General features: G+C 46.5%; 1 protein-coding gene across 2 annotated transcripts in view; it reads left to right on the top strand.

Annotated features, from left to right (window-relative positions):
* Nucleotides 1-12,587, top strand: part of LOC147725618 (E3 ubiquitin-protein ligase TRIM7-like) — a 76,241-nt gene that overhangs the window by 24,907 nt on the left and 38,747 nt on the right. For both annotated transcript variants that reach the window (XM_086964310.1, XM_086964309.1), the window contains exons 4-5: nt 1,119-1,141; nt 11,865-11,938. In XM_086964310.1, coding sequence (XP_086820436.1) covers nt 1,119-1,141; nt 11,865-11,938 — 97 coding nt within the window. The remainder of the gene's footprint in view (nt 1-1,118; nt 1,142-11,864; nt 11,939-12,587) is intronic.

Raw genomic sequence — 12,587 nt, 5'->3', positions numbered from 1 at the left:
TCAGAGGCAAATATTTCCCACATTATATTTGTTATTTGGTCTGAATTATGCATACGTAGTATTGAGGCATTACATACCCCAGGATTCCTTTCCATGGTTGCCGTGATTGGTGGATTAGTCAGTCATGTATTAAAAGTATAGAGGCACTACAATTCCCATAATTCCCCACCATACCTGCTTCAATTGGTTGATTAGCTTGACCGAGTCCGTTACCTTGTTACTTAAATAGGCCTGTGTTTTTTAGATGCTGTTTGGACGGGTGGACTTGCGGGATATTTCACCAACTGTGACCACTAATTTGGGTTCTCAAGTAAGGAGCGCATATGTAAATTTGAATGTGGTAAAGTGTTTGTTGCTTACCTATTTTTATAGGAACTACAAGGATACATTTCTATCCTTTTGGTTCAGCCGTAGTTTTCTATTTCCATATCATAACTGTTTTGGCGCATTTACTGCAATGTTTGTTTTAATCACTATTCACTAAAGGATGGTACTTTTTGCTTCCTCCTTTCACTTCATCATAAGGCCTCCCCCCTAACCTCTAAGGACGAACGCACTGCTTCCCTACATTAGAATGCTCTGCCTCCCTCGCAAAAATTAGAGCCGCTTATTTTGACTTTCATATACACAGGACATCACATGTGATCTGCAGTCTACATGAAAGGGGAGGACTGTGCTTAAGCATAAAGAGGGAGGACTAGCCTAATGTCTAAACCATCTCATGTTACTGGAGTGTTGGAGCTGATGCACCTTGAAATGTCACAGGATTAAGGCAGATTAAAGGTACCAATTACACAAAAGTCATTTACGCGAGTTTACGCTATTTGCGTTGTAAATGACAATGCCTTTTATTTATGTGTTGGTTTTGAAAACAGATAAATAAAAGGTTTTGTTATTTACAATGCCAATAGCTTACAATTTCGCAAATGCAAGACCTATTGCATTGCAAATGCTTGTTTAATTTCCTCGTCTTATGTATGTAAGTATAGTAGACTTTTCTGAGGACATATATGCATGAATAATGGATGCATACGTTTAACATAAGGTCCGGCTTCAGACCTTGCTGCATGTACCAGTGCTTGCCTTGAACTGATGTTAGTCTGGTCTCTCTCTTGCAGGACTTCAGAAGCACCTTGAGCAGGTAAGTGGTTTATGGTTTCACCTTTTCTGTTACTGACAATTGAACGAGCCAGGCTGCAGTTCTCCAGTGGGGGGGGTGTTGGTAGTGGTGGTGGGGAGGGGACGGGTGGGTGGCAGGGGAGTATTTCATCTTCCTGGTCAGTAATGTTTACGTCTGATTTCCTTAGGGCTTTGAATTTTAAGACCTAAGTTGCTGCCGCCTCTGTATTCTGTGAACATGAGGACAATTATGCTCATTAGCACAGCACAGAAGCTCATGAACTGTAGATCTGGTTCTGGAGATAGGGACACGATTAGTTGTCTTGTCAACCTCTTCTAATAAAAAATCAACAAAAATACAAGCCTATATATGCATATATTGAGGAGATTTGGGGTTAGACCTTTTCATCCATTGGTTTGTTCAACTGCCCTACACACATGTTGCTTCTACCCACCACAGCGTACAGGTTGGGGAAAAGGGTACGCCCACTTCTGCCATTAAGAGTGACAGTGCAGATGTACGCATTTACATGAGAAATAAGTGAATTTCAGAGCTAGGGCTTGTGGACCAATGCTTTTATTTGGAATTGCATTTATATTTCTTTTTGTTGCGTTTCTAAATATTTTAGTTGTCCTGGTACGTTTCATCAAGGTCTTATTATTACAGTAATTCAAATCCAGTAATAAATGTTCTTTGCAACAATAAATCATATTTTCTGTGAAGTGCATTTAGCCGAAAAAGGTTTGTGGAGAGGATGTAGTCTTACAGTTAGAGCTGTCGACCTCGAAGCTGGGGAACCGGTTCGAGTCTTGGCAACCACGCTCAGCATCCTGTGATTCTGGGCAAATCACTTAGTCTCCCCGTGTGTAACAAAAATGAATGTCTCCGTCTGATACCCGATCTCTCGGGTCTAGTTCGCTCTATATAAAACTCTTTAAAAAAAAATAAAAAGGATTTGTATAGGTTTGCTAACTAATCCTTCCTCCTGGACGCACAAAAAAAAGTTCTATTAAAATTATTATCAATCAATCAATCAATCTAAGACATTTATAGAGCGCACTACTTACCCGGAGGGTCTCAAGGCGCTTGGGGGGGGGGGGCTGCTACTGCTCGAACAGCCAGGTCTTGAGCTTCTTCGAGGTGGTCTTGGGTCAGGCGCAGGTCGGGAGGGAGGGAGTTCCAGGTCTTGGCGGCCAGGTAGGAGAAGGACCTTCCTCCTGTTGCTGTTCTTCGGATGCGGGGGATGGCGGCGAGGGCGTGACTGGCTGATCGGAGCTGGCGTTTGGGAGCGTAGAAGTTGATGCGGTTGTTGAGGTAGCTCGGGCCTTGATCGTGTAGGGCTTTGTGTGCGTTGGTGAGGAGACGGAAGGTGATTCTTTTGTTGACGGGGAGCCAGTGCAGGTCTCTCAGATGTCCGGAGATGTGGCTGTGTCGTGGGATGTCGAGGATGAGTCTGGCTGAGGCGTTCTGGATCCGCTGGAGTCTCTTCTGGAGCTTGGCGGTGGTTCCGGCGTAAAGGGCGTTGCCGTAGTCCAGTCGGCTGGTGACGAGGGTCTGGGTGACCGTCTTCCTGGTCTCGGTGGGGATCCACCGGAAGATCTTCCGTAGCATGCGCAGGATGTTGAAGCATGACGAGGAGACGGCATTGACTTGTCTGGTCATGGTGAAGGAGGAGTCCAGGATGAAGCCCAGGTTGCGTGCGTGGTCTGTCGGTTTGGGTGCGGTGCCCAGGGCGGGAACCCACCAGGAGTCGTCCCAGGCGGAGGGCGAGGGGCCCAGGATGAGGACTTCCGTCTTGTCTGAGTTCAGTTTCAGGCGGCTGGTCGTCATCCACTCGGCTACGTCTTTCATCCCTTCGTGAAGGTTGGCTCTGGCGGCGGGGTCGTTGGACAGGGAGAAGATCAGCTGGGTGTCGTCAGCGTAGGAGATGATGTTGAGGTTGTGTTGGCGTGCGATGGCCGCGAGGGGGCTCATGTAGACGTTGAAGAGGGTGGGGCTCAGCGAGAATCCTTGAGGGACGCCGCAGATGACTTCGGTGGCCTCTGACTTGTACGGTGGTAGACGGACTCTCTGTGTTCTTCCGTCGAGGAAGGAGATGATCCACTCCAGTGCCTTCTCCTGGATTCCGACGTTGCTGAGGCGCTGCACTAGGGTGCGGTGGCAGACAGTGTCGAATGCCGCGGAGAGGTCTAGGAGGATGAGGGCCGCTGTTTCTCCGTTGTCCATCATGTCTCGAATGTCATCGGTGGCAGCGATGAGGGCGGTCTCGGTGCTGTGGTTGGCTCGGAAGCCAGACTGTGAGGGGTCCAGGGATCCATTTGTCTCGAGGAAGGCGGCCAGCTGTTTGTTGACGGTCTTCTCGATGACTTTGGCTGGAAACGGGAGGAGCGAGATGGGGCGGTAATTCTTGAGTTCGGTGGGGTCCGCTGTAGGTTTCTTTAGAAGGGCGCTGAGTTCGGCGTGCTTCCAGCTCTCCGGGAAGGTGGCGGTGTCGAAGGAGGTGTTGATGATGTCCCGCAGGTGGGGTGCGATGACAGCGTCGGTCTTGTTGAAGACGTGGTGAGGGCAGGGGTCGGTCGGAGATCCGGAGTGGATGGAGTTCATCATGCGGACGGTGTCTTCGGTGCTGATCGGAGTCCAGGCGCGGAGGGTGGTGGTGGGGGGCGGTGGTTCGGTCGTGGTGTGCGTCGGTTGAGTGCTGAAGCTGTTGTCCGCGATCTTGTTGTGGAAGTAGGAGGCGAGGGAATTGCAGAGGTCTTGCGATGGGATGATGTCGTTGTTTCCGGCGCTGGGGTTGGAGAGCTCTTTCACGATGTTGAAGAGTTCCTTGCAGTTGTGTGCGTTGTTGTCCAGCCGGTCCTTGAATGCAGTTTTCTTGGTGGCGCGGATCAGTTGGTGATGCTTCCGGGTGGCAAGCTTGAGGGCGGTCATGTTGTCCGGTGTTGGTTCCCTTCTTCCCTATTAAAGTTTTTCTTTTTTTAAATTACTAATGGCTTACTACTACACGTTTTCTGTTTATTTTATTTTTTTCGGGCATATGCTTCTAATTCGGTTTTTAGGTTTTGCCTGCGTAGGCTGCGCATGCGCAGTCTCACTGGCAAGATCTAATGATTTTGAGGAGCTTTCACTAGCGGGCTTTAAACCCTGCCCCTCTTTCCCAGTGGCCGGCATCACCATTTATGCTAAACGGTGGCCAGCCATTGGGAAAGAAGTGTCGATGACGTACACTTTTCTCTTTTTCTGCCATCCCACTTGGACGGCCTGGCCTGACTTTCTTCTGGCGTAAAAGGTTTCTTATCTTTATGGGGCTAAACACATGGCCCCATAAAGATAATAAACCTTTTACGCCAGAAGGAAAGCAGGCCGAGGCCGTCCAAGTGGGATGGCAGAAAAACTGAAAACTCTACGTCGTGGCGGGTGCTTGTTTTTTTTTTGCTTTTCGTATAATCGCGGCACCCGGGCTTTATTTTTAATGTTAAAAGTAAAGCGCGGGTGTCACGATTATACCAAAAGTAAAGAAATAGAAACGAACATCTATTTCTTTACATTTGCTATAATCGTTGCACCCGCGCTTTACTTTTAACACCTTAACCAAGGCCGTTATTTCACGGCAGTGCGGCGGTTCCGTGGAGTGGGCGGGGCCGCGGCAGCCGTTGGACGTTCGCAGCACCAGCGAGGTAGTGCTTGCGACAGCCAATGGCCGACGGCAGCAGGGAAGGGGTTAACATTAAAAGTAAAGTGTGGGGGCAGCTATTATAGCAAATGTAAAGAAATAGATGTTTGTTTTTATTTCTTTACTTTTGGTATAATCGCGGCACCCGTGCTTTTAACATTAAAAGTAAAGCGCGGGTGCCGCGATTAAGTAAAGAAATAGAAAAAAAAATATTTCTTTACTTTTGCACCCGCGCTTTACTTTTAATGTTCATGTTAAAAGTAAAGTGCGGTTGCCGCGATTATACGAAAAGTAAAGAAATAGAAAAAAAATCTATTTCTTTACTTTTGCACCCGCGCTTTACTTTTAACATTAAAAGTAAAGCTTCGGTGCTGCGATGCTTATTTCACCTTCTAGGCCCTTCCTGGCTGCCGCTTCTCGAGCCCCCGCCTTTCGCCGCCCTCCCCCACCATTCCCAGGTTGGTATTGTGTGGCAGGGTCTATAACCTGAGGCTATTGCCTTGGAGGAAAGTCAGTCCCGACCATTTCAAGTAATGCCCTCCCTTTCACACTCGGAAACATCTTCACAGTGTACAAAAGCGACATTTGTGCTTTCTTTAACATGACTGTGAGTGACCATAGGCGGTTACAATACTGTAGTCGAAGTGTGCATCTTATTACAATGTTATTTAGATGGTGCGACATTCTGTATACAGGCTCGGGTGCTTGTTGCATACTGTGTACCGCCCCGTACCGCTCATGATGGGCTCTTAAGAGCGCTGCAGTACTTTTCACGGATGCGCACCAGGCGGAATGTGGCTCGGAGCCATTATCATACTGTCAATGCGACAGAGCTGAGCCACACGGTTATTTAAACTGTTCAGTGGTGCTGTGAATATACACAGACTGTTTAATACTAAACACAGCCAACGCAGCTTTTTTATGTGATTTTGTTATGCGTACCCACCTTAACGCATTCGCAGTCCTGTGAATTAGTCACTTAACCAAATGTGCTTAATTAGAAAAAAACACACTCACTGTCTCTCTTTTTTTAAAGGACACCGGCCATGATGCGGAATTTAAAATTAAAACTGGGTTTTACGTAGAGCTCAAGGCGGAAATGGTCAAGCGATTTTTTTAAATGTTGACTCGTAGGGGGAGTCATAGCCGTAGCTACGGCGGGGCCTGTGGAAGCCGGACCAGCCATGCTTGTTCTGGCTATGACCCTAGGATCGTCCCACTGTGTCTGCTTCGGTGAGTCCATGGGGTCCTTCCAGAGTCTCCCGGTCTAGTGGTTTGCACTGTGCCGCTTCCAGTTCCTCGTCCCCCTCCACACACCCAGAGTCAGTGGCGTAACAATGGTGCTGAGTCGGGAGAGTGGGGAGGGGGGGGCAGTCCCCAGGCTCCAGGGGGCCAACTCCGGTGGCTAAAAGTACCTGCTGGGTCCAGAGGAGGGAGGGGGCGTGCTAAAAACCCTTCGGGAGGCCCCCCTCAAGTTTCGTTATGCCATTGCCCAGCGTGTCCTCGTGGACCTTCTGTGACCGCCCCTCTTATGGTTTTTTTTGTTGCAGTTTTTTATATTGGGCAAACTCGACCCAAAGGTATCAGAGCGCTTTACATGAGTGCCAGTTACATAACACAAGGACACATTAAACTTTTGGTAGGCACGGGGAGTTTACGTGATTTGCCCAGAATCACAGGATGTTGAGCCAAGTCTCACATTCTCTTCTCAAGAGTTGCTGTACCCACCTCTGTTAATTACTTCTCTCTCATCTTCTGCCACATTCAACTACCCTGTATCCGCTCCCCTAGCAATGCGCCCACCATTGCATGTCCAGCCCTCAGGCCAGATCCTGTGAAACTAATAGTCCACCCACATGGGCATAAGAGATTGTGTCTGCTCAGCACAAACATTACTGGTTCTCCCACACCAACTAGTGGCTAAAGACATACTTTCAGGAGTCATATATTGCAATACAAGAATCACTTGCAGCGAATCAAACCAACTCACTTGCATCGTACCCCATCAAGCTAGTTTGATTTGTTCCACACACTCATGGTAATCTACTTCTCCAACAATCACCGCATAATTGAACAAATAATTTGTCAGTGAATCTCCTTTTCTGCACCATGGCTGGGGTAACACATTCTGAAGCTACGCAATCTACATTCCTGGAACTACCTGGGCCACCCAGTGAACACTGGAGTCAGTAGATCAAAAGCTTCGTGCTGCATTTGGTGGCCACTGAATGAAGCACAATACAGCAAACAGGTTATGCAGTACAACTGTTTGGGTGCTGAGGGCAGACTGTTTTTTGATAATATATCACCTGTTGAAAACCCGAGGGGGATGGAGAATGGGACCTTCACACAGAGGTCAAGAAAAGAATGGAGGAATATTTTGATATTAGTATTAACATCATAATGGACTGTCACAATATTAAACTCCGGGCAAAAGAGCTAAGGGATGCTGGCAACATAGCACATGCTTGCATCAACCTGGGAATTTGGCAATACGCGCACGACGTATGTTAAGGCTAAAACAAATTCCTGTGCCACAAAAACCCAAGCTTCGACAAAGGCAACAACACCATCAAATGCAGCAAAGGTTCTGCAAAAGGATTGAAAATGCTCAAGAAACCAGAAGAACGTGACCACGAAGTGAATCTCGTGCGAACTACACAACCTAGAGGTGACCGTACTAAATGGAGAAATAAAGAAAACAGTGTCAGGCCTGATAAGTCCAGCCACGCTGAAAGTTACTATTGTGGCTCAGGAAGCCAATTGGCATCCTATAACAAGCATTGGCATAGCCAATAGGTCTCGTCTTGTGGACCTTATAAGTTTTTAGCCATGCAACAGTTGATGTTGTTGCACCAAGGATATTGTGCTGCGTAACTAAATACTTAGAAGGTTCCGAAGGCGAGACCTATTGGCTATGCCAATGCTTGTTTAATGTAACTGTCACACCAGCTTGCCAGAGCTATTAGCTTTGCCAATGTCTGTTATTAAAATAGCATTTATTTTATGTTTTTGGTACACTGTCTTTATTTTGAAATTAACTGTAAAGAAATGCCATCTCCTCACCTTCCTTGTTTGCTGCTGCTGAGGCAGAGACACACCGATGCCTACAGGCCAAAATCTCAGACATTTATTTTTCTCAATTAAAGTATGCCTGAATTTCTCCCTTGAGGCAGCAGATAACAGCAGATAATCATGTGACATTTGAAAGATAAACGATTTTGAGGTTTCTTTGTGAGATGAAGTTTATAAATCATTTTTTGATACAGAATTATTAAGGGCTGCCTAGATCCAGCCAGCCAACACACCAAACACATAATTCCTGCCTGGGACTACCTTGCAATTCATGAATGTGCTTGTTAGAGGTGACCTTGTGTTAACAATTCCTTAAGAAAGGCCTCACTAGAACTGTCCACATAGCCCTGTCCAGGAAAACTCCTTAGCCTGATTCAGCCAGACCAGGGTTCCTTGGGCTCAGTGGGCACCCAGGAGGTCCTGCTGGCTTCCAGCCAAGATAGTGGGCAATCCCACTGTCCTGCCGCTCTCTACCGGTTCATCTCCATGTGTTGAGAAGGCTGAGGAGCTCTTACCAACCACCAGAAGCCTCTGCCATTATGTGAGTTTCTATGGTCTGAAAGCCACAAGCTAAGGACTTGAGCAGTGTTTTTTTTGTTTTGACACTGGACGTATGTACTTTGGAAATGAACAAACTCTAACAAAAGCGGTGCCTTGTCTGTTTAGTGCTGCACTCAGATCCACTGATTTGGGGACAGTTCTAGATTTTGATGCCTTTCCTCTGACAAAGCCGCTAAATGTGAGCCGAGCGAGAAAAGCATCTTTGTGCTTCTGGCTTTCTTACATCAAGATTCGACCATCAAGAGGAATTTTCTACTGGTGGAAGCTTCTCCACAACAATGAGTGTTTTTGAAGGATAAAGTCTTATGGGAGCAGCAAAAGATATCCCAGTATCCACACATTGTATCTGTCTCTGGTCTTCAGGATGGTTTGTGCAGCATACATATGGCTGTCTCTGATGGGAGAGTGGTTTAAGATTTAGGAAACCTAAAGACAAGGCATTGTACTCCAAAGCCCCTGTTTGGTAACTGGCACCGCTTGAGTGCGAGTCATGTCACCAAGTATTCGAATGGTGGACAATGCCTGGAAATCCAAGGTACCTCCCACGGTCCCCATTATTAGGATGGGAGTGGATGTTGAGCCAGTTCCATGTGTTGAACAGACCTTTTGGGGCTACTTGAAGATGCTGAGCCTGCCTTCTGAGCAATACATGAAGAACTTTTACTGGTGGAGACTCCATATTAGGGTCAGGCAAGAGGGAAGAAGAATTTGAAGGCCATATTAGAATAAAGCAACATAGAACACCCACTTGTTAAAGAGGAGTTTGGGCAGATTAAATTGAAAATAAAGAGTGTGTAAGGCACACAGAATGCTAATTCGTATATGGTTTACAGAAATATAATTTGGCACAAAACTAGAAAAAGGTCATTCTCTAAAATTGTGTTAGGGAGATATGATGAGTTTGTGTAATAGAATAGCTCGCTGTTCAGGTGATATTGAAAGGAAAAGGATAGATTCAGGGATGTCAAATTGCAGCACATGGGACATGTGCAAGGTTATAAAAGGGGAAGAAGAAAGGTTAAACTGTACAGCAAATGATTGCATGCCTTCAGCATTTTTTTATTTTATTTCTTCTTTATTTTTAATTCTGCTATTTACTTACTCCCATTATCTGGCTCAGGTGAGCTTTAATCCCAGCCTTCCAGATCAATCTGATTGGACAGCGGTGCTGGGCAATGGATGCAGCGTCACACTCAGTTTAATATTCCTCTCAGCCACCCTGGTACTGTTGACCCTGCGGTGATCTTACAGTGTTTTGTACCTTGGGACCGGTCACAGAGGGCTGTATGAATCCTTTGCCACTTCATACCCGACAGGAGTTGTAAGGTCCAGATCGGTCAATTTCTGGAGAACATTAGCTGCATCTAAGCTGAATGCTTTCAAGATAAAAGACTGAATTCAGCAAATCTTTCCCAATATTTCATGTTCAGGGTCTTCGCTTCTGGGGATAATTAACCCTTTGAGACGGACCCCAGGTGTGCTGTTGAGTGCACTCTGCTTACTTCACCCTTTGCCCCATGGATCAGCAACGCTGTCACAAGCTGCTCCTTCCAAGTACAGTTCTTTATGGCTTTATTGTTGTGATTGATTACATATTGCAATCCCATCTACCCCTGCCTACAATTGATGTACATTCTTGGGCTTTAGGGGACCCCAAATCTGCCACTGCAGCTGTCACAGGTGTCCAGGTCTGAGAGGAGAAACTCTTAATTCCATAGTGGAGGTTAACGAGTGAAGCCATTAGTGGTGTAAGGTATAAAATTGGGCGGGCCCCTGACATTCCCATATCTCAGATACTCATAGGTTTTGAGGTGACGGCAGTCCCTTCAGGGGTGACCTCCACTCTCCTGTGCCGCAGTGGCAGCGTGGTCCTACGTCATGTGTTAGGAGAATACATCACAACTGGCTGCTTAGTTTTAAATATCTTCACAAGGCAGCTGCAGTTTATAAAGTAGGAACACCAATGAAGTATGTCAAAGAGGTTGGTCTTTTAAACTCTTCTTATATTCACTAATGTGACACTTGAGTCCAAGGATCAATTTCTATTAGAGACGCACATTTTTAGTCTGATTGACTTACGACAGCGTTTAGTCATTTCAAATTTCTCATCTCCTTCAAGAACCGTATAATATACCTCATACCCTAAGTGCACCACCCCGCCTTGCTGAAGATGAGCTGTATCTAGACTTACTGTTGGCTTCCTTCAGTGGGAGACCATAGTCTGGTGCCTGCCAAAGGTTAGCTGATGGATGATTCTTCAATCTCTCCATTTCTCCGCCTCGTTTAGAGCTCTGGGATGTGTGGATATCCAGATGGTAGGGTCCTGGTTGGTCTACTATCAAGAGACCTCTGGGCGGATCGAGCGTACGGGGCATGGCCTGTTCGGGGCACACCTTCCAACACTATGCCTGCTGCATTTTCCTATCTGGGACTGCAACTCACTGGCAGGAAAATCTCAACACAGGCAGCACATATCTTTGGTTTTGGGGGGTCAGTGATCAAATAAAACCAAGCAAGTGGAGACAACCATGCCAGCATGAAGCGCAGTCCCCTTTTTATTCTCAGCAGTTAACTTCAGAGGGATACATTCTACCAGCCCAGCAGCATGCTCTAAATATGTCAGGATGGCAGCTGCACAGTAAGGCAGTTGAGGCCTTTGATGGGACATACTCCTGTAGCAGCATGGTAGACCCTTATCCGCTCTTTGCTTGATAAGGACAAGTGTAGGTAGAGTTGACTCGAGAGTACAGGTAAAGAAGCTGCTTAACGCTCTCTGTAAGGAACAATATTTATCTGATGGGGTGTGGGTTCTTCCTAAGTCTTTCTGAGGGCCGGAGAGGGAACAGCAGGGCATCTTAGCACAGCATCTAGAAGGGCGTGTCTTCTCCGTAATGTCGAATGTATGACATCATATCGACAGCCCAAATATTTGATACAAAAATTTCACTGAAAATATTCTGAGGTCCAAAATATTGACTAAACATACATATAACATGAAGTACCAAAATATCAACCACAAAAATATTGTGATCCAAAATACAAAAAAAAAACCGTACATTCATTTTTTTAAAAGAAGATAATAAAGCTCTATTAAGATGTGGGATTTACCTTTAACAGGAGAGAAATGATAGACGTCATATCTAAAATTGCATAGCTTTTTGACAATTTTAAAATTACAATTATGGACATTCGACCAATAAATAATAAGGACGAGAATCTAGTTAAAGTCCACCTGGACAAATAAATATTTGAGAATGTCATATCTGTACTGTAAGACTCCCTGTGAGATGTACTTGTGCGACAAGGGGTTATCTATTCCCTCTGTGATCCTGAGGTCTGTGCAGTTCGTAAGATGGATTGTGTCCTGTTCACCCTTGATGTTCTGAGAGCTGTGATTGCTCTGTTTTGAGTAAAACGTATAATCTTCTGTTCCAGATGTGAAAGTGCGAAGTTTCGGAAACCAGAAAAGATCGTTCATGAACCTCGAGAACCCTGGTGGAATTATAAAGGTAAAGGCATCTCTGTGTCTTCTTTGAGCGTGCAGTACTTAAAAAATGAAAGGAATCCAGTACATTATCTCTCTTTTCTTAGCGGTTTCGTCAATAAATAAATCAATCATATCATTTGTAAAGCGCACTACTCAACACCTGTGAGGGTCTCAAGGCGCTGGGGTGGGGAATGCTGCTACTGCTAGAAAAGCCAGGTCTTGAGGAGTTTTCTGAAGGTCAGCAGGTCTTGGGTCTGCCATAAGTGGATGGGGAGGGTGTGCCAGGTCTTGGCGGCGAGGTGGGAGAACGGTCTACCGCCAGAAGTCGCTCTTCGGAAGCGGGGGACTGTGGCGAGGGCGAGGTAGGCGGAGCGGAGCTGGCGGGTGGGGGTGTAGGAGCTGAGTCGTCTGTTGAGGTACACTGGTCCGGTGTTGTGGAGTGCCTTGTGTGCATGGATGAGGAGCTTGAAGGTTATCCTCTTGTTGACTGGGAGCCAGTGCAGGTCTCTCAGGTGGGGTGTGATGTGGCTGCGGCGAGGGATGTCGAGGATCAGGTGTGCAGAGGCGTTCTGGATGCGTTGGATCCGTCTCAGGAGTTTGGCCGAGGCTCCTGCGTAGAAGGCGTTTCCGTAGTCCAACCTGCTGCTGACGAGGGCCTGGGTGATAGTTCT

This window comes from Lissotriton vulgaris, chromosome 3_2, assembly GCF_964263255.1.
Source record: "Lissotriton vulgaris chromosome 3_2, aLisVul1.2, whole genome shotgun sequence".
Lineage (NCBI taxonomy): Eukaryota > Metazoa > Chordata > Amphibia > Caudata > Salamandridae > Lissotriton > Lissotriton vulgaris.
The sequence above is the reverse complement of the archived record's forward strand: the minus strand, read 5'-3'. Positions and strand labels throughout refer to the sequence as shown.